A 27,740-nucleotide genomic window follows, 5' to 3' on the forward strand; every position below is an offset into this window, starting at 1 on the left:
AAGTGTTCTTATCTGTTACTACAATAGCCAGCATTCATTTTGATAGCTGTAACCTGAGGTCAGAGATCTGAGATCACACCCCGCCTCCATCCGCCTGTCATCGAGGAGAGAGCCCGAAAAAGACGGAGGAGCTGATAGTGATATGGCGTCAGCAGGATGTGAGGCTGAGGTTGTCGGGGTGTCTGTGTTGTGACATTCAATCCCTCTGAGCGTTGATGCCAGCACATGCCTCGCTGTTCTCTTTCTCCATGCTGTCACTCTGCAGCTAAGATGTCATTTTCCAAACAGCTTTAAAAAGACACTCTTTCTACTGATCAAAGTAACACGCTCCCTCACTCAGACCCTGCAGGGGCAATTATTTGCACCTGCTTTCCTAAAAAGTAGTGATCAGATTTGCAACTATTTTTGTGATATTTTGTGATTAATTGCACTAATTAAAGCTGCACTAATAATATTTTATCAACAACAATAATGCGTTTAGTGGGAATGGTGTTGCTTATAGTGATGAACATATGGAGAATTATTGTTATCCATCACTCAGCTCCTCAGAGCTTGCAGATGCTGTTTTCAGTCAAACAGCTCTAAAAACCCACTACCTGCTCAGCAGCAAACAGTTGTAGTTGATTGAATTATGTATATGTGTATTTATATTTTCAACCTGGACCCTATTTTCACATGTTTTTGTGTCCATGTAGTGATACCCATTAGAAGGGATGGGTATCACTACTTGATACCTTTTATGGTATCAACTGAAACAGCCCGGTATCGAGCAGAATCGAAACGTCTCCAGTCAAATCAGTACTTCAATTGATACTTTTTGTATGGTTTTGCTTGCAGCCAAACACGCAAGCAACACTTCGAAAGAAAGAGAAGAGCATGCCATTTTTTTCGTTATGTGCCTGCACCGTTGTTTGCATAAAAAAGTCCACGCGTGATTTTAACAGCCGCTCACCTTCGGCTGTGGTCACAGGCATGTCTGTCACTGTTGCAAGTTTATCACCACAAGCTTGGCTTTCCGATCAATCACTGCGTTCCATCATATCAATTAAACGCTTTTGTGGTGCAGCAACGATCAGCTGATTTTACTCACGGAGCGTCCAGCTGCGGCTGTGGCTGCTTCATGTGTAGTTGGTTTGATCTCTAATCCTCTGTTTGCTTCTTTAGAGTCTTTAGTGTAGTTTAGGGACTTGTTTAAACAGACTCCTTTCTCGTTTTATACTTGTGACTTGTCGTTTTTGGAGGAGGTTTGGACTCACCACTAAAGGAAAAAGCCCCAATTCAGTTTATTGATCGAAAAGTTAACAAAATAATTGCTGTAGTCTTTCCCCATATAATACTACCTGTGAGGATGACCTAATTAGGATGAGGAGTATCTGATACAATTTCCCAATACTTTTATGTAACAGTTATTTGAAACAAGAAAAAAATAAATCACCTTGCTCATTCATGCATTCATTCAGATAATAATATCATAATACTTCTATCATAATATGAAATTGGGAGGAAAAGGGTAGTGCTATGTAAAATCAAACATTGAGCACCCCCATATAGCCAAAATAGCATGATCCTCGTTTCATAACGCCTCTGCAAAGATTGACTGTGAGATTTGCAGTCCAATCAGCACTGACTTTCCAACTATTCGGGGTCAGCCCTACATTATATATGAATTATTTAATTATTACTCATAGATTCATGTGTGAGCTGCATTGAAATGTTGCAGCTGGTGGGGTGGAGCTAATTGATACCTTGTGTATCATATTAGACGCAACTGATCACATTACTGTGTGTAAAAAAACGATAATCAGCAAAGTAACTAAATGGAGTGAAGTAAAATGTATACTTCAACTTCACTACATTTAACAGGGAAATATAATAAAGAGGCATTGCATGGAAATACTAATAATAAGTAAAAAGTACAAGTAAATGAATTGTAGTTAAATACAGTTCTTGAGTAAATGCCATTTGTTACTTTCTACCACTGGTAATAGTTTGAGCTCGTTGTCAGCTCCGAGGGTCAGAGCGAGCTGAAGGTGGGATGAGAAAACAGGGCGTGTTGTGCTGCTCCTTTTCCATCACCCTTCTCTTTTTCTACTAAAGTCATTTTGAAACAAGCCGCAGTGTGTAACATGTCGTTGTCATCCTGTGTTGCTCTGTGTACAGTGATACGATGCTTGGACAGACAACATGAGGCTCACAATGGGGACAAATCCTGGATGTTATGGGTCAGCCATAGATTCCAATGGAATAACCACTATATTTTTAAATAATGACAGTACTGCTACAACATGGTTTATAGGTTATCTGGGGATTGAACTGACCATGTGGATTGATCTGTTTTTATACTCATCATCTTGCAGATGATATGTAGTGTAACTCAGTTTCCTGTCTGAACTGGGTTTCTCACAGTTCTCTGGTTTCTTGTGTGCGTATAAATATAACGGGTGTTCCTCATTTTAAACTCAGCTTAGCACTCGGTACTAAGAAAATCATTTAGAAATGCCCTCAGTAAAAATGAGTTTGCAGAAAGATGGAACTGTTGTGATGTACTTCCCTTTGCTGAACTTCATTTAAGAGACTGCCACAGTAATAGATTTCAGGGACAGTAATAGAGAAGTGTCTCCAAATAATCTAAAAGAAGCCAGGCTTTTACCTTTTGGTGCTTTTTACTAAAGACCCAAACAAGTGTGAAGGTTGTTAATCTTTTGTTCTTTTTTCCAGGGAAACTAACACCACTCCCCAGCTACGGCCCACTTGTTAGCTTTATCCAGAGCTTTCAGTCATATTACATGGCCTTCATTAGCTGAGTTTGACTTTGCTCAGTGGTCATGGAGATAGATATGTTGACATGCAAGTGTAGTAGCTGTTATGAATACATCCATACCTATAGCATACCATGTTGGCTTAAAAGTTAGAGTAATAGACATTTTGGGAAATTAGTTAGATGAGACGATCAATCCCACTCTGGTGTTTGAACAGTAAAATGAAGCTACAGAAAGCAGCCGTTTAGCTTGGCTTAGCACAATGGCTGGGAACAGAGGGAAACAGCTAGCCTGATACCGTCCAAAGGTTACAAAATCTACACCCCCTAATTCAGCTAGTAGCTCTGCATGGAGCTCTGAATACAGCTCACTTATCAGCGGGCCCATGTGTTGCTTTAACTGCCACTACGGAGGAATTTTCTGTCCACATGCGCTTATCATGTTTGCTAACGCTAACACAATGCAACCAGCAGCTATGGGTGGGAGGCACAAACCGGTGCTACAGTTAGCCATCGCTCTGCTTTTTATACCTGGGGGGTTGCGGTGGGGGGGTCCACATAGACTTTGGAGTCTTGCCTCTTTTGTCATGGTTAGGGAGGGGTCAAAGAATTCAGCTGAACCAAAGACATGCAAGCTAATGTTGAGCAGAAAAAGCATATTGTTGACACACTGTATGTGGTTTTGGGCTATACAAATACGATTGATTTGTCTTGACTCACTACTTTTCTTGGGCATCAAGCAGGTGTGAGTTGAGTGGAGGTGCAGAGCAGCAGTCATGGTGGCCCTGTCACTTAAGATCGGCGTGGGGAACGTGGTGAAGACCATGCAGTTTGAGCCCTCCACCATGGTCTACGACGCCTGCCGTATCATCAGGGAGAGAGTTCCTGAGGCACAGCTCGGCCAGCGTGAGTTCCCCCCCCCCACACACACACACACACACTACAAGTTTTACGGTGCATTAGAAGTTCTTGTCAGATGCTTGAAAAGCTTCAAAGCCCCCTCCCCTCCATACCTTCCCAACATCGGAATTTGGAGGGCGGGCTGTGTCCAAAAGTTTCAACAATCACACCCGCGTCACACAGTGATTGTCAGGGCATGTAGAGGAGGCAGGGTTATAACTTTCATTCTTTACACAATTCTAGTCCCTCTTCATTTGTACAACCTAGAAGGTCTTCTAGGATGTCTGAAAATGTATATTTAAACCATATCGTCTCCCCTCTCTCTATGATGTCTGACTTTTCACCCCAACTTAGTGTGACCGTTTAGAACAACTATAAACATTTCTGATGAGACAACACGTCACATTAAATAGATTTTTCTAGCATGAGCCAGCCCTTATCCAGGCCACCTGGATGCTTGTTGTGGAGATTGGTGCGGAGATTAAGAAGTGACTGCCAACCGAGAGGAACAAAAGGGCTCGTCTCACATTTGCAAAAAAACACATTGATGACCCCCAAACTGTTTGGGATAATTTTCTGTGTACTGATGAGTCCGTGGAACCATTTTGGAAGATGTGTCCTGTTACATCTGGCGTAAAGCTAACATAGCATTTCACAATATGAACATCGTACGATGTAGTGGTGGTGGTAGGGTGATGGCGTGGGGATGCTTTGCTGCTTCAGGAGCCGGGCGACTTGCCATAATTGGCAGAAGCATGGATTCTGCTTTCTACCAGACAATTCTGAGGGAGAATGTCCAGTTATCAGTCTGTGATCTGCAGTCCACCTCTAAATAGTTCAAAAGAAACCAAATTAAGGTTTCGGAGCGGCCTAGTCGAAGTACTTGAATCTAGTTGAGATGCTGTGGTAGGACCTTAAAAGGGCAGTTCATGCTCGAAAACGCGCCAGTGTGGCTGAATTAAAGCGATCCTGCAAAGTGTGGGCCAAAATTCCTCCACAGCGATGTGAAAGACTGATCTGCAGTTATCGGAAGCATTTGGTTGCAGTTGTTGCTGCTACCAACTGGTTATTAAGTTTAGGGAGACAATTACTTTTTTATATGGGTGTTGGATCACTATATTTCCCTCAATAAAGGAAATGAGAAAATGTATGTTGTGTTTAGTCTGGTTGACTTTGTCTTATATCAAGTGCGACAAATATGCAAAAATAGAAGACGTCAGGAAGAGGGCGAATTCTTTTTCACGGCACTCTATAAACCAATCAGTACTAAGAGTGGAACGCAGGAGAGAATATCTAACAGCAGATGATCTGTTGCCTTGTTACCTTTGTCTGCTTGATTACAGCAACGCGTTCAACTGCGGCTCTTCCGCAGAGCCTGTAAACTGAGAGTAGCCCTCGGCTCCACAGATGCTTTAGCTGTCATGCTTTCAGAGTTATGTCTTTTACATGAGCTATTTCAACAGCATCTCTCTGCATTACTTGTTCCAACCTGTAAGTCATTTTACATTTAGAAAGACGAAGCTGTTAAACCCTGCATCTCTGACTTTTGCCCTATTTCAGCCGTGTGTTTCAACTCTCCAGCATATTAAGCGTCTAACCCTCTACAGACAAGTGGTCTCGTATTGAAATGTGTAGCTGACATGGTTTGAGCAGATGTATGTATTGAGACAAACACCCAGAGACCCACTGACCTGATTAACATGGACGGGGAAGCTAGTGCACATATTTCAAAAGTCAGCACAAGTAAATGAGAGCTCCATAGTGGCTGAATATCCACATGTGCACATATGCCAAGAAACACACTCGCAGTGACTCACTCAGTATTTCTGTTTCCTTCTGCAGCCAATGACTATGGGCTGTTTCTGTCTGATGAAGACCCAAAAAAAGGTATCTGGCTGGAGGCAGGAAAGGCCCTGGACTACTACATGTTGAGGAATGGGGTGAGTCACTCTGGCCCACACTCTAAACACCACTAAATGTTACCAAAACTGAACTTTTAGCACATAGAGGCAAACTGGGAGGAAGACAAAATGTGCCCAGTGCATGAATAAGTCTTGAAACTTGGTTTTGGGCAGGGCCTCTAGATCAGATAACAATGTCAGCAGCAAACAGTTGTAGTTGTGAATGTCAGCTGAAATTGTGCTTACTTGTGCTTATTCCCAAACGGATCTTTAATTAAACTACCAAAAGCCAGTTAACTCACTAAAACCCCTGGTGCCCAGCTGGTCATTGCACAGCCATGAATAGGACCCCATGAGTCTATAAAAGGTGATTTGAAAAAAAAACATTCTGTGAATATCTGAATCAGTTCTGAATCTTTGTTCAGGGGATTTCAGAGGTTCATGGATAATCAAGCCTGAAAGATCTGTAGATCTGTCTCATCTAGTAACACAGAGCTCCTGATGTGTCTCCTCTGTCTGTCAGGACACTCTGGACTACAAGAAGAAGCAGAGGCCTCTGAAGATCCGCATGCTGGACGGCACGGTGAAGACCGTCATGGTGGACGACGCCAAGATTGTCAGCGACATGCTCATGACCATCTGTGCTAGAATAGGTCAGGTCACCTGGACAACTGAAAATAATGTCTGTCCACCTGAACGTCACCAGATATACTGACACTGCTGGTGAATCATCACTGTTTGGTGCTTGAGAGTAAGTGTAGTAACCCGAGTGTGTTTGTGTGCCAGGCATTACAAACTACGATGAGTACTCGCTTGTGCGAGACATTGGTGAGGAGAAGAAGGAGGAGACCACCGGCACCCTGAAGAGAGACAAGACTCTGCTGAGAGACGATAAGAAGATGGAGAAGCTGAAGCAGAAGCTCCACACAGATGATGAGTGTATGACAAACACTAGCCCTCACCCTCACTGCCTTTAACACACTAAACTGATGAAACTGACCCACAGGGTCGTGGTTTCACTGGAAGTCAGGAGTCTCCCGTTTGTTGCAGCTCTGTTGGGTGTGGTGATGTGAAAATATATTTAGAATATCACGTCTCCTCTCTGTAACACTGCATGACTCTGCTGTGTTACAGAGTCTGTCTGGAAACAGAATTACAGACAAAGTAATGAGCTGTGGGGAGGTCAGAGGTCATTTCAAAAATAGCAGTAGAGAGTAAAGCTACTGACAGGTGTGTACTGATTGGCTGTATATTGTGTATGGCCCGTAAACACACCGTTCCCAACATACAAATAGCAAAGCATTTCTTGAACGCCTGTCAATATTTTGTCGACCTTTTGTACAAGAGTCCAGGAACCAGCAAGTCTCTGTCTTCCTGAATCAGTTTATTTGGTTGCTGTTGTTCCTCAGTGAACTGGTTGGACCATGGCAGGACGTTGAGGGAACAGGGTGTGGAGGAGACAGAGATGTTGCTGCTGAGGAGGAAGTTCTTCTACTCAGACCAGAACGTGGACTCCAGAGATCCCGTCCAGCTCAACCTGCTCTACGTACAGGTAAACAAAGCCCTCATAGACCTGATAACTCTCTCGGGGTTTGTTTACTGGCATGCATGATTTCCTACTGGAAAGACCATCTCATTTTCCCAGTCATCAAAGGGTTTTTAGAAATCAACAGTAATCAGTCAGGTGGGTTCATATTCAACATATTTGGCCTTAAACAGTATCTGTGCCAGAACAACAGAGATGACCCCAGGTCTCCATTAGGGGACACACATCACAGAACTGTATGAGCAGGGTCACAGATAACCTTAGAGGCTGTTTAAGGTGGAATTACCAGACAATCGGGGCCAATGCAACCCAATCAGAATGAACAGAAATGAATACATGAATGAATGAAACTCAGCAATAATGCACCACAGAAAGAAAAAGACGTCTCCTATATGAACCTCACACAGCAACTCCACAGATAGTGATAGTATTTACAAAAAACATGGAAGCAGACCGTAGCCCAGTAACAGCTGAAACCAGCAGCCTTTTATATGAGTATTAACACAGCCACACTGTGAAGCTATCTGAAAACAATGCACACCCTCTTGTCAGTCACAATCAAGTATTTATCATGGCTATTGGCTGTACTGCTCAGGTTTTTTGTGAGGCTGTTGTAATGTAGTTTTCAGTTGTTCTCCTGAGTGATGACGGTTTCTGTCTGTGCGTTCAGGCCCGTGATGACATTTTGAACGGATCTCATCCAGTCTCCTTTGAAAAGGCCTGTGAGTTTGCTGGCTATCAGTGTCAGATTCAGTTCGGCGACCACAACGAGTCCAAACACAAGGCTGGATTCTTGGAGTGAGCGCTGCCTTCATATTCATATTGAAATTTCTGTTTTGAGTTTGCTTCTTGGCATGGTCCTGAGGCTTCTTTGATTCTAGTTAACCTCTTACTTCTTCCTCAGTTTAAAGGAGTTCCTTCCCAAAGAGTACATCAAGAACAAGGGAGAGAAAAAGATCTTTCAGGTAAGAAGTGGACTCAGGTACAGGACTCTGTCAGCTCTGACCCAACAGTCTTGCTTGTTGTTCTGGCGCTTCATCAGTCCTGGCTAGATGAAGAAGACTACATGCACGTTTTATAATGTTATTTAGTAAGAAACACTTTTATTTTAGTGTCCAACATTGAAAGTGAAACTCTCAGTTAACATCAGCAGAGAGGAAGCGCTGAGAATTGGAGGGTTGTATAACAAACTCTACTTTTAACTCATGTTGTGCAGTCTTATTGAAAACAGGTCAACGCAAATGTCTGTGAATCATGAGATGTCACAGATCTAAGTATGATGACTTATATTTGGGGTGGCTTACTTAATGCTTCACTAAGGTGATTGTTTCTCTCGTCTCTGCAGGCACACAAAAACTATCAGAACATGACCGAGATCGAGGCCAAAGTCAGCTATGTGAAGCTGGCCAGGTCTCTGAAAACCTACGGAGTGTCATTCTTTCTGGTCAAGGTGAGAAGACATTTCAGTTGGATGGATTGGAGAAGTTTACATTTGCTTTGAGACTCAGTTGCAGCTGGGGGGATAATCAGATTTGTGGTTTGCAGGGTGTGGGTGTGTATTGTTGACATGCAGCAACATGGTTCAATTAGAAATCCAAATGTGTTAACACTGCTGGTTTACTACAGTAAGGGCATTCTAACTGTTTGCTCATGTTCTCCTGCAGGAGAAAATGAAGGGCAAAAACAAACTGGTGCCTCGTCTGCTGGGCATCACCAAGGAGTGTGTGATGAGGGTGGACGAGAAGACCAAGGAGGTGATCCAGGAGTGGAGCCTGACCAACATCAAACGTTGGGCTGCCTCACCCAAGAGCTTCACTCTGGTGAGTTGATCATGGAAAGACAGAACATGTCATTGACCCTGAGCTGCTGCCCCGAGGGAGGTTAACTGTATCACAGCTCTCAGTTTACTTTCCAACCCTTAACCACAGTAACAATGTGTGTGTAGCGTGAAAAAGATGACACAATGACTCCAAGCAGCTCAAATGAGCTTCCCCTGCAGCGTGTCTCGACTCACCCTAATTCTACTTTCCCGTCGTCCCAGCACAGCATCGTTTAGCTGTGTTGAGGCATGCTGTGCTGCGATTGCGTGTGATCCCTGCCGTAACTTAAATGGAATGGCTCAGCATGTGTGGTCACGCAGCTGCAAATCCCATTTTTAGCATCCTTGCTGTGTACACCTTTCATTGGTTTTTAGATGGAGAGTGTCCATCTGTTGTTGTTGGAATGACACTGCTGGGTTCAGCATGCGCTCCACCATAGCATGCTCCTTGGCCGGTAGTTATTAGTGTACTACAAATAAAGCTCAGATGGTATAGTGGGTTGGCTATTAATTATAGGATTTGTGGTTTGTGTACCCTTGAGAAAGACAATGAACACTGTACTGCTCCCAGCGTGTGTAGGGAAAAACTGTAAGTGGTGTCTGCCAAATGAAATGGTGCATGTCATTGGAATATTTCATGTCTCCTTGTTCCTTGGGTGACCTGGAAATTGATCTGGTCCTTCGGTCGTTGCTAAGACTGCATTGAGGCCACTCTAGCATGAGCTTTGCAACTTTACAACTGGCTGTGCCTAACCAATCGTCACTCCTAATGCCTCAACCCAACAGCCAGTCAGAGGCAGAGTAGGGCGGGTCCGCTTTTCCAGTCCGCTACAGTGCGGAGAAATAAATAAATACGTTTCCACCATAAATTGATGTAGGAAATGCAGAAATGATTGCAGAAAATTCACCAGAATGCAGGAAATTAAGTGTTTAATGCTCTAAAAAAGCTTCTCATAAAGAGGTGCGTAAAGGAAGGGACCACCCATTTGTATGATGACACGGTACCTTGATTCCTCTCTCCTCACAGAAACTTCTTCTCGTGTCTTATGTGGGTGTCACTAAGAGGCAACGTGATATCAAATAACTCTAATGTAAACTACTGTGTGTGTTTGTTTTTCTTTCCATTTTAAGCAGGAGAGAGACGTAACAAAGGTCCCCCAGCTGGACTAGTCATGGTCGGCGCCTTAACCCCTACACTACAGGGGAGCTCCCTTGCATGTGTTTAATCTTTTAATCTGACGTTGCTCTTTGTTCTGCTTTCAGGACTTTGGAGACTACCAGGATGGATACTACTCTGTGCAGACCACTGAGGGAGAGCAGATAGCTCAGCTTATTGCCGGTTACATCGACATCATCCTCAAAAAGGTAACAAACATGACACATTACAATGGTAAAATGTTGTGGTATATCATTGTATCAGCTTCAGTTTCCGTCTCAGAGAAAGAAAAGTTGACCTTTTCTCTGCTGCAGGTTACATGAGGTGGATTCCTTATTATTCTAGGAACTGTGTTGTAACTCTAACCTTGTCACCTGCCTCAGCAAAGCGGCCCTGGATTGTTTACAAGCGGCCCAAAATGCTGCTGCTAAGCTTTTGTCTCTTTCTCTTTACTGGCTCTATCAAATTCAAGGTTGTTGTGATCCCTGCAGGGTCAGGCAGGTGCCCTCTCTGAGGTCCTCTGATCAGGGTTTGTTGGTTGTTCCCTGATCCAGGCCTAAAACTATAGGGGACTTTGAGGTTGTGGCTCCTAAACTTTGCTGAGCTGTGTCCCTTTGGACAGCCGCTTGTTTAGAGTTGCCTTTGTATGTTGGATACTGTTACTCCTACATATCACACACTGGACCTTTAAGGCATATGGTCTCTTCTGATCCACTTTTGAATTACACAGTTTTATGTTTCAAAGATAAGAAATATCAATGATTATGTAGTTAATGCCCACTCTGCCTCATACTTTTACCTTTCTCTCAGACTTGTTTTAATTTCCAGCCCTAATAGGCACTCAATACCACGTCAAACTTCTAGATAGGAGAGTGAATATAGAGTCCGTTGAAACGACGTTAAGACTTCTTATTCTTCACTTATTTATCACCTATTTCTTAGATAAAATGTTACAATATCTACTTTGCCTACATTTCTTTATTGACCTCCGCCCTTTAAGAAGAAAGGGTTGTCAGGTTTTTCCATGTGCTCAGGCAGAAACAGATTGTAGGGCCCAAATGCAGACACTAACACAGCAGAATGACTTCTTATGATTTATTAAAGAAAAACATAAGTGCACAAACAGGATATCCAACTAAAAATAGTAACTCCAGAAAGGCAGCGAAAATCCCAAACTAACAAAACAAACTATGATCCAAGCTGGAGAGAATCTATAATCCAAGAACAAACCGTAGGCAGTATATACAGGGCTAACCAGCAGGGGAGAATAAACTGCTGAGACATATCAGGGGAATCAGGGAGACAATAAGCAAAACTACACACAGAAAACAGATGCAGCAAACTCCAAACTTTAACAGGAAACAGCCAGACACAATATCAAAATAAACCAGGAACAGGACAAGCACACGGAACTGAAACCTTAAAAACATAAAGACACGTTCTAAACACGACACAGAAACCAGCAGACAAGGACCAAAATAACCACAAGCACAGACAGACACAGACCAAACCTGACTGGGAAACAAACTGAAAACAGGAACACAGAACAGGCAGACCATAATAATAATTTATATATATTATTTTATAAAATTATTATTAAAATAATTATTTTATATATCATGACACATTGTGTTATAAGAGATGACAGTTTTTGAGCCTGCCTGATTGCAAACCTTTGTTAAATCAGGATTCCTTTAAAATGAAGTGTGTAAAATGTGTATGATCCAGCGATGTCGCCACTGATGTCGTTGCTGCTGCTTTTGACAGAAAAAGAGCAAAGACCACTTTGGCCTGGAGGGAGATGAAGAATCAACCATGCTAGAAGACTCTGTGTCACCCAAAAAGTAAGTGTCTGTGTGGGGTGTTTGTTACTGATACATCCGATGATTCTTAATCATTTACAGATATTTTCCATCTGGCCACCAGTAGATAGTAGCAGTTTTCAGAAGTTTTAGACACAGTTTTCCTACTATCTTGATTGTAATCCAGAGAGTGTAGTCAGCAGCAGGGAGTGCTTGAGGGCTTACCCCTGCCCCCCAATTTCCGAGGTGAAACCCTGTATTGAGTCAGTAATTTTCCTTTTCCTTTTCTTTCTAACATCACTCCAGGTCCACAGTGCTGCAGCAGCAGTTCAACAAGGTGGGCAAGGTGGAGACGGGCTCCGTGGCCCTGCCAGCCATCATGCGCTCAGGAGCTGGAGGTCCAGAGAGCTTCCAGATGGGCAGTATGCCCCAGGCCAAACAGCACATCACCAGTGGACAGATGCACCGAGGACACATGCCTCCACTGGTAAACCAAAGACATACATCACAAAAGGCTTTAGCTGGTAGAATATGGGCGTAGGACCCAGCCTGCTGGGACTCTTCAATGAGGCTTTGTTTAACTAAACTGAATCATAGTAGATTTTTTTGTAAGGCAAGCATGGCTGAAAGGGATTAAACCATAAACAGAATAACATTTGTTTGGTTTATTGTTTATTTGACAAACACAATACATTTATTGCACCATTTATAGCTGAAAAGCTCATTTTATCTGTAAGCCTTAGGTGGAGGCATATTCATACTATTTTACAGAAGAAAATTTGTTATTTAACAGGTTGTGTGTATTATTATTATTATTGTTATTATTATTGGTATGGAGGAAGGTTGGGAAAGGGTGAAGGTAAAATGTAAAAGTATAATTTTTGAGCCTCAAGTTAATTCGGAAAGTCAGTTGTCCTGTCATCAAATCCCTGTTAAGACTCAAAACAATAGTGAATCTACTTCTTAGCCATTATTGTCCAGAAACTACAAACCCTTCAGTGAGCCTCACTACTGCACTGGTTGACATGTTCCTTCATCACCATGAACACACACACTGTAGTTTATTTGGACTCAGTCCCACATACACCGTCCTGCTGCCCTAAATACTCACTATAGCGCCACATGTGGATTAATCCCCAACAAATGCACTGTTTCCTCCTGTTTGTTTGATAAAAACTAAAGTGAGCAGCTGTTTAAGAAATTACTTTGTAAGGGGTTTTTAGATTTACATCTTCAGTCACGGACAGGAAGTTGGACAGTACTGGGAAACACGGACAAACATGTTGGATTGGGTCTGAACATGAGATTGGTTGACAATAAGAAAAATGAAATAAGAAAAACTCCAGAGTTATGCTTTAATAGCTAAATAGTTAAATAATAGTGATTTAATTGATATTGAGAGCTCCAACAGATTTTAGACTATAACACTGTGGGTCATATTAGTGACAGTACATCTGTGTGTCCACAGACTTCAGCACAGCAAGCCCTGACTGGAACCATCAACTCCAGTATGCAGGCTGTCCAGGCTGCCCAGGCCTCTCTGGATGACTTTGATACCCTTCCCCCACTGGGAACAGACGCGGTGAGATTTAACTCTCCTATTTTGAGTTCAAGTGGATTGATGCGAGTACTGTAACAGTCCATTCCAGATCTTTGTCACCAGACGGTTGTGTTTATTTGTTCAAGGCATCCCAAGCCTGGCGCAAAAACAAGATGGATGAGTCCAAACATGAGATCCATTCCCAGGTAGACGCCATCACAGCAGGCACTGCCTCCATGGTCAACCTCACTGCAGGTAGAAACACTGCGCTTCACCATACTCCCTTCTTAACGCTATGTGTAAGACCAGAGCTGTGGAAAACATGATCTGCCATCCCCCGAGAGAGTCAGCTTAAAGAGAAGTGATGTAGAAACATACTCAAGGGTGTGTCAATGCACGGTGTCATCTTGGATGGGTGCAACACAGTTTCACCAGAGAGGGGAGTGAAACACAGATTTTCCATGACTCTTTAATGATGCAAGACCTATAGACCCAAAAACACATGTGAAATACTGAAAGATATATTAGAATCTCTTAATACACAGGTCTTCCGCTTTCAGGATCCAAAGCAGTTTGGTGCAGTTGACGAGCTGCTTTTCATGTTAAACATTGTTGTGCATTTTATATACTTCAGCCTCACACCACGGCCTAAAAACCATTTCTCTAGACCACAGTATGTTAGGCTGAACATTCAGGCATTGTGTCATCTTTGAAAATTTTAGGATGATACCCTTATTAATTGGTAAGGACCTAGAGGGAGGAGGTTTGTCAGCTGTTGGAAGGTTAACTATGGGAATCTATAGCCAGTTTCAGTGATTACATATTACATGGAAAGATACAGATACAATTTGATCCCATGTACTATAGAATGCTGAAATTTCATTTTCCAAAGTGAAGGTGATGTGTTGCTAACAACAAGCATATTAGATCAGGAGACGCTCCTGGAGGCTCCTGAGCAACACTCACTCTGTCTGAATTAGTTTCTTATGTGTGACCCTGTGGGGGTGAAGACAGTTATCTATCTGTCCATCTGTCTGTCCTCAGGTGACCCAGCAGAGACTGACTACACAGCGGTGGGCTGTGCTGTTACCACAATCTCCTCCAACCTGACAGAGATGTCAAAGGGTGTTAAACTTCTGGCAGCGCTCATGGAGGATGAAGGTGGAAACGGGCAGCAGTTGCTGGGTGCTGCCAAGAACCTGGCCTGTGCCGTCTCTGACATGCTGAAGACCGCTCAGCCTGCAAACACAGAGGTACACAGCCAAACCACAATGGACACAATGTTTCTACTCTTTGTTGTCTGAGTTTGTGTCCATAATATCTTTTTGGTTGTAGCCCCGTCAGAACCTGCTGCAGGCTGCGGGAAATGTGGGCCAGGCCAGCGGAGAGCTGCTGTCTCACATAGGAGAGACAGACACTGATCCACAGTTCCAGGTGTGTTCATCTAAACTTTGATTATTACAGTGTTGCTTTTATTTTTACATGGTACTTGATTAATGCCATCACTTCAAAGAAAAGCCTTCATAGTATATGTGTAATGTAGAGGAAGTATGTTCTATTGGCTAGGATTGTCAGTCGTTGCTGCGTAACATTACTCGGCCTCATTGAGGAAGCATCTGTACAAAACACATTTGTTTTTAAATGACTGAACATTTACATGAATGTTTAAGAACTACAGATCTGTGAGCAAGGTCCCGTAAAAAAGAAAAAAGTGCTTTAAATAAATCAAATAAATGGCCTATTATTTTCATTCATTTAAAATGGATTTTCAGGTACCACATTTGACAAGTAAACTTAACTTTTACAAAACATCTTTCTAACAAAAACACTAATGTCTGAGGATAGTAAGCTTCCATGGCAGTGCTTAACCCCAAAAGAATCAGTAAGTTAATAAAAGAAAACCCATCAGGACTAGTGTCTCTGTTTTATTGTAAAACTGTATCCTGTGTTCCCTCTGTTTCGTGTCTATATTTGAAAGTTTCTAGGTAACGGATCTTTCAGGGGTGCCAGATGGAGAGTCCCCTCTTATTTTCAAATGCTGGTAACAAATGTGTCCTTAAGACACTTCATTCTAAAAGGCTAATCAAAACAATCTCTTAGTCAACAAAGGTAGTAGTAAGTAATTCAATCAAACAAAATCATAGCTCAATCTGTCATCTGTCAATCATAATTCAATTCAAATCCATATTGATATTAGATGACATATTGATATTAGCCGGTAGGGACGGGGTTATTATAGCTTATATTTTAATTTTATTTTCTCTTTAATCTTAATCTTTAATGACTGACTGTACTGTTACAATTTCTCCACTGCTGCTCAGAATGGAAAATCTCTAGAGGTAGACATAAAGAGGGAATTTCACACCAAAAAGACGGAAACTTGGGAAGATACTCTCTTCATTTGTGGAGAACTACAGAATGTAGATTTTGTCCTATTTTCCTTACAGTGTAGTTGAAGGATCACAGGACAGTATGGACAGGAAGAGTCATCACAGCCACAGAGAATTCATTCAACGTAGCATGTGCATAGCGTAACCTTAGCTAGTAGCATAGTTAAATAGACCTAAATATACAAACCTTTCCTTCAATGCTACACTTCTGATTTAGTTTAGACAGTCAGAAAAACAGCTAAATCCCCAAATGTCTTCCCAGCTCTTGTTTAATAACACAGATGAGTTAAGTTTCAACAAGTCAACAGCGAGCTGGGATGATATTTTAGGATTTGTGGGTGTTTGAGTGCATTAATATGAAGCAACATCAACATAGAACCTTTCAGCATTTACTGGGGGCAGCTTTGAAGAGATAAAGCCTAATCAAGTTTGATTACATCCACCATCTCTAGGACCTTAGTAGTCAACCTTTCTTCCCTCATTCCACTTCCCTTCATTTAATATTAATTATGTATCAAATTAATCCTTTCATAAATAATCTATGTAATTCAAAACGTTCACATTTATACAGCACATTAACATTACTAACTGTCCCTCAGCAGTGAGAGAGTGATGCCAGCTGATGTGTGTGTTTTCCCCTGGTAGGACATGCTGATGCAGCTGGCGAAGGCTGTGGCTAACGCTGCGGCAGCTCTGGTGCTCAAAGCTAAGAACGTGGCCCAGAAGACAGAGGACACCTCCCAGCAGAACCGGGTCATTGCTGCAGCCACTCAGTGTGCTCTGTCCACATCTCAGCTAGTGGCCTGCACCAGGGTGAGTAGTCTGTCCGAAAACTGAGGAGAAGAGTTTTCTCGCAGGAAGTTCAGAACTTGGGTGTCCCCGTTGCGTGTGAACGCCGCATAAGCATACGCTATCTTATCTCTCATCCAGGTGGTGGCTCCAACCATCAGCTCCCCGGTGTGCCAGGAGCAGCTGATCGAGGCAGGCAAGCTGGTGGCCAAGTCAGTAGAAGGCTGCGTGGAGGCGTCACAGGGGGCCACCAATGACGAGGGCCTCCTGAAACAGGTGGGCGTGGCTGCCACAGGTGTCACTCAGGCCCTCAATGAGCTCCTTAAACACATCAAACAGTATGCCAGCGGGGGCCATCCTATTGGACGCCACGGAGAGGCCACTGACCGCATTCTGGATGTCACCGAGAACATCTTCAGCTCAATGGGAGACGCTGGTAGGTGAAGGGAGCTGAAGCCGTGACCACAGGGCTCACACAGATCACATTGTTTCTGCTAACAGCTGGGTATCAAAATGGTGCCATCGATCTGTCCGTCGCTCCTACGCACCTTGCATAACCTCTCGTATAACTCACCAGGTGAGATGGTCCGTCAGGCTCGTATCCTTGCCCAGGCCACGTCTGATCTGGTCAACGCCATCAAGATGGATGCAGAGGGAGAGTCGGATCTGGAGAACTCGCGCAAACTGCTGTCAGCCGCTAAGCTGCTCGCTGATGCCACCGCCAAGATGGTGGAGGCTGCCAAGGTCTGCCTTTGTCTTTCTCTTTTATTATGTCTGCGCTTAACGCAATGAACAGACTTGTTCTTCATTTCGGTAAGTCTGTCATTGTGTAATGATGTGCGTGCATTTCGCCCCAGGGTGCCGCAGCAAACCCTGACAGTGAGGAGCAGCAGCAGAAGTTGCGAGAGGCTGCTGAAGGTCTCCGCATGGCCACCAACGCTGCCGCCCAGAATGCCATCAAGAAACGGCTGGTCAACAAGCTGGAGGTAAAAGGGAAGCGGAAAGAAATCTGAGCAACATTTACATTTAGCGCGGAGTGGTGGGGCAGTAGCTCAGTCCGTAAGGCTTAGGGTGCGAACCGGAGAGTCGCCGGTACGAGTCCAGCTCAGACCAGAGTTGCAGAGTATGTTTTAATAAAGTAGTCAGCTGGTCAGTTTAGCTTACGAGGACAGATTATCATTAAATATTATGCTGTGGTCCACTTTTATTAGACAACTAGCATGTTTCAAGTCCCATATTTACTGTGTTTCCTTGTATAGAACTCTGCTGACTTGCTGAACACGTTGCTCATCCTCTCATCATTAATACCAGACTGCAGAATATCTGAGACATACACGGCCCCTTCACTTGATTCTAAACTTTAATCCCGTTCTTTTGGTATGCTACCACGTGCTGTGGTATAACATGTAAAAACCCAGCTTCACCTAATGATACTACAGCCTGCTTTTCCAGATGCTCACCAGGCATCCAAATAAAAACCTTTATGTAGTTTCAAGGCGATATGCTGTAGAGAGAAGCATGCCCATATTAGTTATGCTAATCCGCTGATATTAGCTGCTAGTGCTAGTCATTTACAAGCTCAGTGTTTTAAGCTGACCCATCTGTTTTTCTGTCAGAATGCAGCCAAACAGGCAGCAGCAGCAGCCACTCAGACCATAGCGGCTGCGCAGCACGCTGCCTCCTCCAACAAGAACCAGGCTGCCCAGCAGCAGCTCGTCCAGAGCTGCAAGGTAAACACACTCCCTACCTGCTTCTGTCTGTTCATTTCAGCACACTGCACAGATGGTAGCTTTGTTTTGTTTTATCAGTTTCACGTTTTTGTCTGTGCTCACTCTTTATGTATAATCCTGTCACACATTTTATTTTGGTTTGAGGTCAGAAAGCCATTCAAGTCATTTGACATATTTTTTATTTTTCTACTAAACATGATGACATTACAGAGGATTGAATGGCATTCTGACTAATATAAAAAAAACATAAAAGCAAACGGTCTCCCTTTTCATTACCCTTTTTTTTTTTATTTAAAGCATGGGGAATATACTATCAAAGCAGATCTATATGCTATATATAAAAAATATGCAGTTTGTATTCCGTTAGACTTAAAGTGAGGTGTGTGTGTGTGTGTGTGTGTGTGTGTGTGCGCCATCAGGTGGTGGCAGAGCAGATCCCTCAGCTGGTTCAGGGAGTCCGAGGCAGCCAGTCTCAGCCTGACAGCCCCAGCACTCAGCTGGCCCTCATCAGTGCCAGCCAGAACTTTCTGCAGGTGACTCTCGCACCACCAGCTTCAGTCACTCAGTGAAGAGTGAACATGTTCTATAGCAGTACAGTAACAGGACTCCTAACAGAATAGAAAATGCACTGACAGAACAGTCCAGTAGTGATGAATAAGTATATTTGGTGGTTATGTAAGTCATGTGATCTTTTCTGATGTCGCATTACCAAGCAACAATAATGCAACACTAAAATAAATGCTAATATGATATCTACTGTGATGGATTACTGAACGTAAGCAAGCCTCAAGTCTAAAGTTTATTTATGTAATGTTCTTAAATAACCTGGTATCAGTGTCTGAGTTGTGAGCTGAAACAGCACATTCAGAAATGAAAAACAAAATCATGGTCCAGAGGATAAATCTAATGTAAGGCTTTTAGAACAGCTATTGCATCAGTATGTTCTTCGTCCATCCAATATCATGAAGTTAATCTTGTTTAAGTGCAATAGTTTGACTGTCCTCTCCTCCTCCAGCCTGGTGCCAAGATGGTTACAGCTGCCAAGGCTACAGTTCCCACCATCAGTGACCAGGCCTCAGCTATGCAGCTCAGCCAGTGTGCTAAGAACCTGGCCACTGCCCTGGCTGAGCTCCGCACTGCTGCACAGAAGGTACTCCACACCTTTATTATATCTTTATTATATTTTCTTTATGATGTGGACTCAACATTAACACACTTTTAAGAATTTCACAGCGAGAGCCGACCAGAGGGCGGTGCTGGACAGAAACCTGCATCAGATTAGAAGCGTATTGATTTCAGGGCAAACGAGCGTTTTTTTCCCCTGTACAGAAGGCTGACTAGCTGTACATGACCCAACAGATCATGACACACATGTGATTTATGTTGGTAATTATTCACAAACCATTTTATAAATATTTGCCATATTTTTCATCTGTATTGCTATCAACTAATAATTTAATATTGATTGTTTGCTCTTCTCCAGAAGAAGATCTCTCTTGTGTGAATGGGAAAATAAGCCTGTTGCATTGCCAAACACAACACAGATAAGGCTTTTGCATTTTTGACGTGTGTGTGTGTGTGTGTGTGTGTGTGTGTGCGTGTGTGTGCGCGCGCTCGCAGGCTCAGGAAGCGTGCGGACCGTTGGAGATAGACAATGCTCTGTCAACAGTGAGAGATCTAGAGAAAGATATCCAGGAGGCCAAGGCTTCTGCGGAGGGGGGCAGACTCAAACCGCTGCCAGGAGAGACGGTGAGACATGGACTTTATTCCTCACCAGGGTGTGCCATGCTGTGAACCTGATGCCAACAGCAGGATAAGCTTCGTTTCCCAGATGACTAAATAGACAAGCTGATGAAATATATTTAGAACCGTATGAGTAACTGTTTGTTTCTTACCGTGACTCTTTGCTGTGTTGTTCAGCTTGAGAAATGCTCCCAGGATCTGGGAACCAGCACCAAGGCTGTGAGCTCAGCCATCGCCCAGCTGCTGAGTGAGGCCACCCAGGGCAACGAGAACTACACAGGTGGGTTCGACATAAACACACCTCCTTAGTAACAAGTGCATTCATCCGTACCACACGCTGAAGTTCCTCTCTCCTGTTGGATCCAGGCATGGCAGCCAGAGACGTGGCCCAGGCTCTGAAGTCCTTGGCCTCGGCCGCCAGAGGAGTCGCTGCCACCACGGCTGACGCACCAGCACGTAACGCCATGCTGGACTGCGCCGGCGACGTCATGGATAAGTCAGCCAACCTGATCGAAGAGACCAAGAGGGCCATCGCCAAGCCCGGAGATGCAGAGAGTCAGCAGAGGCTGGCCCAGGTCAGAGACAGACTGATGTCATTGGCCCATCATATTCCATTTAGATAATGTCGTCTGCATATAGTACTGTATCTGCAGGCTGCCTTGTCCGATGCTCTAACATATGCTGTAGATGATAGCATTAGCTTTAGCATGTAGTGACATGAGAACATGACTCGAGCTGTGAAGTGAGACTGTTGGCTGGTGAGTGGTAAGACAACGACTCAACCTGCAGAGACATGAAAGCTGTTTGACTTGTTGTCACTGAACAGTGTGTGTGTGTGTGTGTGTGTGTGTGTGTGTGTGTGTGTGTGTGTGTGTGTGTGTGTGTGTAGGTGGCTAAGGCAGTGTCTCAGGCCCTGAACAGATGTGTGAACTGCCTTCCTGGCCAGAGGGATGTGGACAACGCCATCCGCACTGTGGGCGAAGCCAGCAAGACACTCCTGTCTGATTCTGTAAGTGAGATAGATTACTGCTGGTGTAGAAATAGTGGTGAGCTGAATGTTTATTTTTTTTACTTGGTTTTGTGGATTTCATAGTGAAGATCCTCTGGATTAGTGGACCAAGCCTAGTAGCAGTTTCTTCAATCCACACAAAATGTAATAACAGCAGTGTGTGTGGTCTGGTCCTAAATAACGGTAACATCCATGTTAATGTCACAACTTTAAGCTGAACTAATCAATATGTTTATATTAACATTGGATCAAATGTGAAAGGTGTTGCTACGTAGTGATGACCCCACACAGAACGACCACCTCTGCAGCTCCCCTCGGCTCTCCAGAGCTTTTTAACATTTTTACCTCACTGTTTTGGTTTCACGATCCTCAGCTCTACTGCGTGGTTCAGTCTCTGCACTCTCATCAGCCTGGTTTCCAGCAGCAGCAGGCAGCTGTTTTCAGCTCTGGTAAAGTCACAGTACACGACCTGCTCTGCAGCAAACAACAGACAGACACTGTTGGAGACTCTAATAATAACTTTATTTGTATAGCACTTTAAAAAAGTTACAAAGTGCTGTACAGTAGAAACAAACAAGACCCATACTTATAAAATATATATAAATGAATTAAAGTAAATAAAAATCAACAACAAATAATAAAACAGTAACAGCAATAATACAATGTTTATAAAAACGCCATACATTTAAAGTGAGACTTGAGAAGAGATTTAAAAGAGGCCACTGAGTTTGCCTCCCTGAGATCTCAAGGTAGGGAGTTCCACAGCTGAGGGGCCCTAAAGAGCAGGAGCCTGGTCACCTTTAGTGACAAGAAGAGACTATGAAACCATTAGTGGAGCTCTGCCGGAGGATCTCAGGCATCAGTCCTGCTTGTAGGGAGTTATCAAATCGCAGATGTAGGCAGGATCCTGGCTTCAGGGCTTTTAAAGGGCTTCTTCTCCCCCCTCTGTAGTTCCCGTCCAGTGGAAGGAGCTTCCAGGAGGTTCAGGCTCAGCTCAACGAGGTGGCGGCCGGTCTGAACCAGTCGGCCAACGAGGTGGTTCAGTCGTCCAGAGGGACAACCCAGGACCTGGCCAGGGCCACCAGCAAGTTTGGACAGGATTTCAGGACCTTCCTGGATGCCGGTGTTGACATGGCAGGAACATCCCAAGTCAGTATGATCAGAGAAGACTTTCACACACAATAGTGATGCTGGCCAGTGTTTTCCACATATAGACTGTACTCGGGCGGGCTGCCCAGGTATATTAACTGTCGCGTGGGGATATTTGCCGACCCACTGGTGCATTTTTGCAGAGAAACACAGAGATGTTATCTGGTATTACGTTAAAAGTGAATACACTGGATATTTCGCAATAAATAGAAATAGAAACAGCCCTCAGTTCCCACTGAAGATGTAAATCTTTAAAAATGGTTCACAAATATATAGTTTCATTTTTAAAAGAGGCTAAATTCTGACCTGCTCACAGTAGTGCAATAGTGCATTTGTTGAGGACTACTTTCAGCGGCGGATTGATCGACATGTGGTGCTCTAGCGGGTCTTTGGGGCAGCAGGACGGTTTATGTGGGACCGAGTCAAAATAAACTACAGTGTGTGTGTTCATTTCACTAAGAAGTTGTATGGTACAGTTGCTATAAAGTTTTTGAAATTCTCTACATAACTTCCTCCTCCTCTTCTCCAGTCTAAAGAGGACCAGACACAGGTGGTGTACAACCTGAAGACAATCTCCATGTCATCCAGCAAGCTGCTGCTGGCAGCCAAAGCCCTGTCCACTGACCCCAGCTCCCCCAACCTCAAGAACCAGCTAGCAGCCGCTGCTCGGTAAGGAACGTTCCTGTCCCACTCTTTGTTTGCATAGTTTCTTTAACTGTCTCGCTTTCTGTCTTCTACATCTCTGATCCTTTATGTCCACAGGGCAGTTACAGACAGTATCAACCAGCTCATCACCATGTGCACTCAGCAGGCACCGGGACAGAAGGAGTGTGACAATGCGCTCAGAGAGCTGGAGGTAACAACCATCTTACAACCGTCCATCTATCCCATTGACCCATTCCTGATTTAGTCTGGGTTATGAAAACCCAGATGAAAAATAAAAGAAAATGATAAAAGGAGGACTTGGTTCCAGCACGAAGACAGTACAGCGGTCATGTGCCATTCAGCTGACATATGTAGGTACAGTGTGTGTTTTCTTGTGTGTGTTGTGACTGTGATGTGTTTGTGTGCAGTCTGTGCAGGGGATGCTGGAGAACCCGACAGAAGCCGTCAATGAACTGTCGTACTTTGACTGCATCGACAGCGTCATGGAGAACTCTAAGGTAGACCATACTTCCCTGCTGCTCTTCTTTTGTTTGGTTCTCTACCTTCCCATCATTTGCTCCACCTCCGATCATTTCATTACTCCTTTGCTAAATAATGAATCCACTTTACTGTATCTTACAGGAGGTGCTGCCTCCCTGTATAAAACATTTAATTCTAAGAGGAAGGGCTGTCCCAAGAGACAATAGTGCTCTCCTTCAGTGTTAGAAATATTCCAGTGAAATTCCTTTAAAGCTGCGTTACGTTTCCAGTACTTCATTCGATACCTAGGCCTACTTTTTGTAACCAGATCATGTGTAGGTAGTTTGATCAGCTGGATGTGCAGCCTCTCTTTACTCTTTTTGTATCTTTAGTGTATTTTAGTGACTTGTTTAAACAGACTGCTTTCTCGTTTTATACTTGTGACTGTCGTCTTTGTTCGTCGAAAGTTAACAAAATAATTTTCAGTTGTTTACTTTCAACACACGTATCAAAACTTCTATCTTTCCCCTTATAGGCTACTACTACCAGTGAGGATGAACTAATTAGGATGAGGAGCGATCTGATACAATTTTCCAAAACTTTTTATGTAGCAGTTACTTGAAACAAGAAAAATAAAATGGATAACCCTGCTTGTCCATTACAACAATAAAAAATAATAATAAGCTACCAATCAACTACTGTAGCTTCAACAGGGGACATTTTATGCAAGGTATCGAATGAAGTACTCAATTGGTATCGGTATCACTGTAAGGGTAATAGTTTTGGTACTGGTATCGTAAAATTTTAAATGATACCCAACCCTAGTGTTGAGTTTATCAGCAGTTGTGGATTTTTGAGGTTGAGCTGTTGATAAAAATGTGAAAAATAGTGAAATCATTTGTCATCCTTTAAATATTAAACCACATTCTGTCCGTGTCTCTTTGTCCTTCCAGTCACTGCGCTGTAAGGCCAAACATGTTTCCACTATTTGAAGAAGAATGTTTGTGATAATAGTGCTGATTTAATATACCTAAACTTTACTTAGAGAAATATTTACACCAATGTTCTCAAATGTTAAATGTTTCCTAAATACAAGAACTTAAGAACTGTTTACATGAAGAATTTTTATTTATTTATATCAGCATCTGCTCTCAGTACTTGACAGTTTTCACCAACAAAGTATTCAGGTTCGATACCCATCCTACTTCTACTATAAATATATATCCCACTATAGTTATCTGTGATGGTCGTGCATTACTATTTCAGCTGCTGCTTTGCTTCTGAAGTTTTGTTGATCCCAGTTTGCTCAGTGAATTGCTCAGCATAAGACGCACAAAAAGACAATGAAAACATTGTCCAAATTAAACTGTGTCATATAGGTTGACAATTTTTTCGGGAATCATGTGGGTCAAGGGTGGGATGGAAGACAATTTCACTATTCATCATGGGACCGGGACAGGTCAGGAAACAAAGGGAAGCGGGCCCGGATGGGAATCACGTCCGTTTATTTATATAAATATATATCTGCATTTCTAATATGAATAAACACCTTCTGATTATTTTATCTCTGGGACATAATTAAATTTTCTTTTATCCAGCGCTAATTGATAACAACAGTTACCTCATTGATCTTTTTGTATAGAGCAGGTCTAGACAGTATTCTTTGTAATGGGAGTCATTCTCCTGAGATTCTCATGTCACCCTCTCCCGTGTCACTTGTGTGAATCTCTGCTTTCCTTGTTGACAGGTCCTTGGTGAGTCCATGGCTGGCATTTCCCACAATGCCAAGAACTCCAACTTGCCAGAGTTTGGTGATTCAGTCAGTGCTGGCTCCAAAGCCCTGTGTGGTCTGACTGAAGCAGCTGCACAGGTAAAAACCGTTCCTGAAGGTTACTTTATTATTGTGCTGGCCTGACACCAGGCTGGAAAGGTGTGTGTTTTGATTGTGTTTGTAAGATGTGCACTTGTAATATTTCCGCAACATGACCTGACCAGTGATCTGCTGATATCCCTAGGCTGCCTATCTGGTGGGAGTATCAGACCCCAACAGTTCAGCAGGTCAGAAGGGCCTGGTGGACCCCGCCCAGTTTGCCCGGGCTAATCAGTCTATTCAGATGGCCTGCCAGAACCTGGTGGACCCAGCCTGCACCCAATCTCAGGTACATGCTGACATCACAGCAGTCACACTAATGGCCAGTTATATCATCAGTTTTCTTAGTCTTGGGTTAGTGAGTTGAATGTGGTTGAAAACGTCCTCGATTCACCCCAGCGCACTGTCTCCCTGCCCAGGTGCTCTCTGCAGCCACCATTGTTGCCAAACACACCTCTGCGCTGTGTAACGCCTGCCGCCTGGCATCTTCCAGAACTGCCAACCCTGTTGCCAAGAGGCAGTTTGTCCAGTCAGCCAAGGAGGTGGCCAACACCACTGCCAACCTGGTCAAGTCCATAAAGGTTTGTAGTACAAGTCCTTTTAAATTCATTATCAATGACATGAAAAGCAAATAATCTGTGTTGAGTGAAAGCACATGTCTGGTTTGTAGTTCTTCGCTCTGCTAACTAAATAGCTTAAACAGTTGGCAGTGGACCGTGTCTAAAAACGGAAGTGTTCTGAATGACCGGATGTGAAGGCGTAGTGAAAAGCCTGCGGTCTAGAGAGGGGTGAGACATGATGAATTGTTCAGATACAGATATAGTTGTGACAAAAAAGAGAGCTCGATGGAGCCGGCTTAATGTGACACCCCCACACATCTGACCAATCACTAAATGTCAAAGGAAAAAAAAAGTCCCCAAATCCAATGTTAGAATGTTGTTTAGGGAGGGGGTGGCAGTAAGGTTGATGCAGTAAACAATGCATTATGTCACTTTAATGAGTTAAACTTTCTGCCTTTATAATGCAGTACATATGCACAGACCTTATTATAATTCACCCCACCTTGCATTTAATAAGATGAGGAAAAAGCATCTTGTAATGGGTAAAAAACGCAAACTTAAACACACAAGTTTTAGTGTGGATTGCAGAGGTCCACAGGTATGGAATGAAATGGATTATACTATAAAAATGTATTTTTTCTGTGTCAGCTTTCAAAAAGCAGTTACTACTCAAATATGTTGAAGCTTGAATCCCTTAAACGGCCGGGGGACTAAATTAGCTTTTCTGTTAAAATTGTACTGTTATTTCCATTTATTGTATTTCACCTGTTTAACCAATGCTATAGACTGATGTAATGTAATTTCTTGGGACCACTGGGTAGTAGGATTAGGTTAGTTTACCTCTTGGAGTTTTCTGTAGATTGCATCTGCTTTATTTATTCGTTTTATTTATTTAGACAATATAGTACTTCAAATATATGTCAATTTGCTTAGTGTTTTGGCCCCTATATACAAGCTTCAGATAGCCCCTGGGACATATCAACGTGTGAAATCATGGCTAAAAACCATATCCCCTGTGCAGGCTTTGGACGGAGCCTTTAACCATGAGAACAGAGAGAAGTGTAAGGCTGCCACTGGTCCTCTCATAGAAGCTGTGGACAACCTGACTGCCTTCGCCTCCAACCCAGAGTTTGCCAGCATTCCTGCTCAGATCAGCCCCGAGGTATGTATATTCAGTCGGAAATTCATTTGGAAATGTGAGCTGACAATGATAGTTAACTATCTACTCTTACGTGAAATGATTGAATAGCACGGGGGCAGTTTGAGTACTGTTGTTTTGTGCTGACTTGTTCAGTGCTCATTGAAGTCATTGAGTCTGTAAGTAAGGGGAAAGCACTACTAAGGGTGTGTGCCTGGATGCTACCAGTCTCATTGAGGTTAAATCTTGTGCGATCATTCTCATGTCCACTCACCGTCCTCAGGGTCATGCAGCCATGGAGCCCATCTTGGCGGCAGCAAAGACCATGCTGGAGAGCTCGACCGGCCTGATCCAGACTGCCCGCTCTCTGGCTGTCAACCCCAAAGACCCCCCCAAGTGGTCTGTGCTGGCCGGACACTCCCGAACTGTGTCTGACTCCATCAAGAGGCTCATCACCAACATGAGGTAAACTCTACTGCCACCGCTACTGCTGGCTGAGCTGCCTCCCATCATCTCCTAGTCTGACATAACTATATATACTTATCGCTACTTCCTACTTTAGTAGAGCCGGCTCTACTCTGTTAACAGTGATACAGGAAGGTAATCTGAAACATGTGAGGACTGCCCCTTTTCTCATTTGTTCCACTTCCTGTTTTGACTTTTAACTTGTGGTTGCTATAGCTGACTATAGTAAATATAGTTCAAAAGTTGCGTTTTTGATCGGACCAGCCTACTATATATTTCTCAAAATTGGGAAAAACACAGCCATATTTTTTAAGGAGGTCACACACCACAACAGATATCCAATTAAAAGA

The 27,740-nt window shown here is 43.3% G+C and overlaps 2 protein-coding genes across 4 annotated transcripts in view; both read left to right on the top strand.

The window, feature by feature from the left end:
• LOC123981564 (pro-neuregulin-3, membrane-bound isoform-like) overlaps positions 1-27,740 on the top strand; it is a 580,451-nt gene that overhangs the window by 456,409 nt on the left and 96,302 nt on the right. The gene's annotated exons all lie outside the window — the stretch shown is intronic.
• The window catches only part of tln1 (talin 1), a 72,233-nt gene that overhangs the window by 19,466 nt on the left and 25,027 nt on the right, over positions 1-27,740 (top strand). The window contains exons 3-38 of the mRNA XM_046066493.1: positions 3,502-3,664; positions 5,501-5,598; positions 6,083-6,212; positions 6,346-6,498; positions 6,969-7,111; positions 7,776-7,903; positions 8,010-8,070; positions 8,451-8,555; positions 8,770-8,925; positions 10,188-10,289; positions 11,848-11,924; positions 12,189-12,369; positions 13,351-13,464; positions 13,569-13,677; positions 14,467-14,675; positions 14,758-14,856; positions 16,458-16,625; positions 16,743-17,037; positions 17,179-17,345; positions 17,459-17,587; positions 18,218-18,331; positions 18,751-18,864; positions 19,347-19,481; positions 19,952-20,080; positions 20,252-20,354; positions 20,441-20,649; positions 20,964-21,083; positions 22,035-22,232; positions 22,762-22,901; positions 22,995-23,088; positions 23,306-23,395; positions 25,105-25,227; positions 25,373-25,516; positions 25,647-25,808; positions 26,809-26,949; positions 27,209-27,390. Coding sequence (XP_045922449.1) covers positions 3,535-3,664; positions 5,501-5,598; positions 6,083-6,212; positions 6,346-6,498; positions 6,969-7,111; positions 7,776-7,903; positions 8,010-8,070; positions 8,451-8,555; positions 8,770-8,925; positions 10,188-10,289; positions 11,848-11,924; positions 12,189-12,369; positions 13,351-13,464; positions 13,569-13,677; positions 14,467-14,675; positions 14,758-14,856; positions 16,458-16,625; positions 16,743-17,037; positions 17,179-17,345; positions 17,459-17,587; positions 18,218-18,331; positions 18,751-18,864; positions 19,347-19,481; positions 19,952-20,080; positions 20,252-20,354; positions 20,441-20,649; positions 20,964-21,083; positions 22,035-22,232; positions 22,762-22,901; positions 22,995-23,088; positions 23,306-23,395; positions 25,105-25,227; positions 25,373-25,516; positions 25,647-25,808; positions 26,809-26,949; positions 27,209-27,390 — 4,952 coding nt within the window. The 5' untranslated portion in view covers positions 3,502-3,534. The remainder of the gene's footprint in view (positions 1-3,501; positions 3,665-5,500; positions 5,599-6,082; positions 6,213-6,345; positions 6,499-6,968; positions 7,112-7,775; positions 7,904-8,009; positions 8,071-8,450; positions 8,556-8,769; positions 8,926-10,187; positions 10,290-11,847; positions 11,925-12,188; positions 12,370-13,350; positions 13,465-13,568; positions 13,678-14,466; positions 14,676-14,757; positions 14,857-16,457; positions 16,626-16,742; positions 17,038-17,178; positions 17,346-17,458; positions 17,588-18,217; positions 18,332-18,750; positions 18,865-19,346; positions 19,482-19,951; positions 20,081-20,251; positions 20,355-20,440; positions 20,650-20,963; positions 21,084-22,034; positions 22,233-22,761; positions 22,902-22,994; positions 23,089-23,305; positions 23,396-25,104; positions 25,228-25,372; positions 25,517-25,646; positions 25,809-26,808; positions 26,950-27,208; positions 27,391-27,740) is intronic.

The sequence above is a fragment of the Micropterus dolomieu genome, linkage group LG13 (assembly GCF_021292245.1).
Source record: "Micropterus dolomieu isolate WLL.071019.BEF.003 ecotype Adirondacks linkage group LG13, ASM2129224v1, whole genome shotgun sequence".
NCBI lineage: Eukaryota > Metazoa > Chordata > Actinopteri > Centrarchiformes > Centrarchidae > Micropterus > Micropterus dolomieu.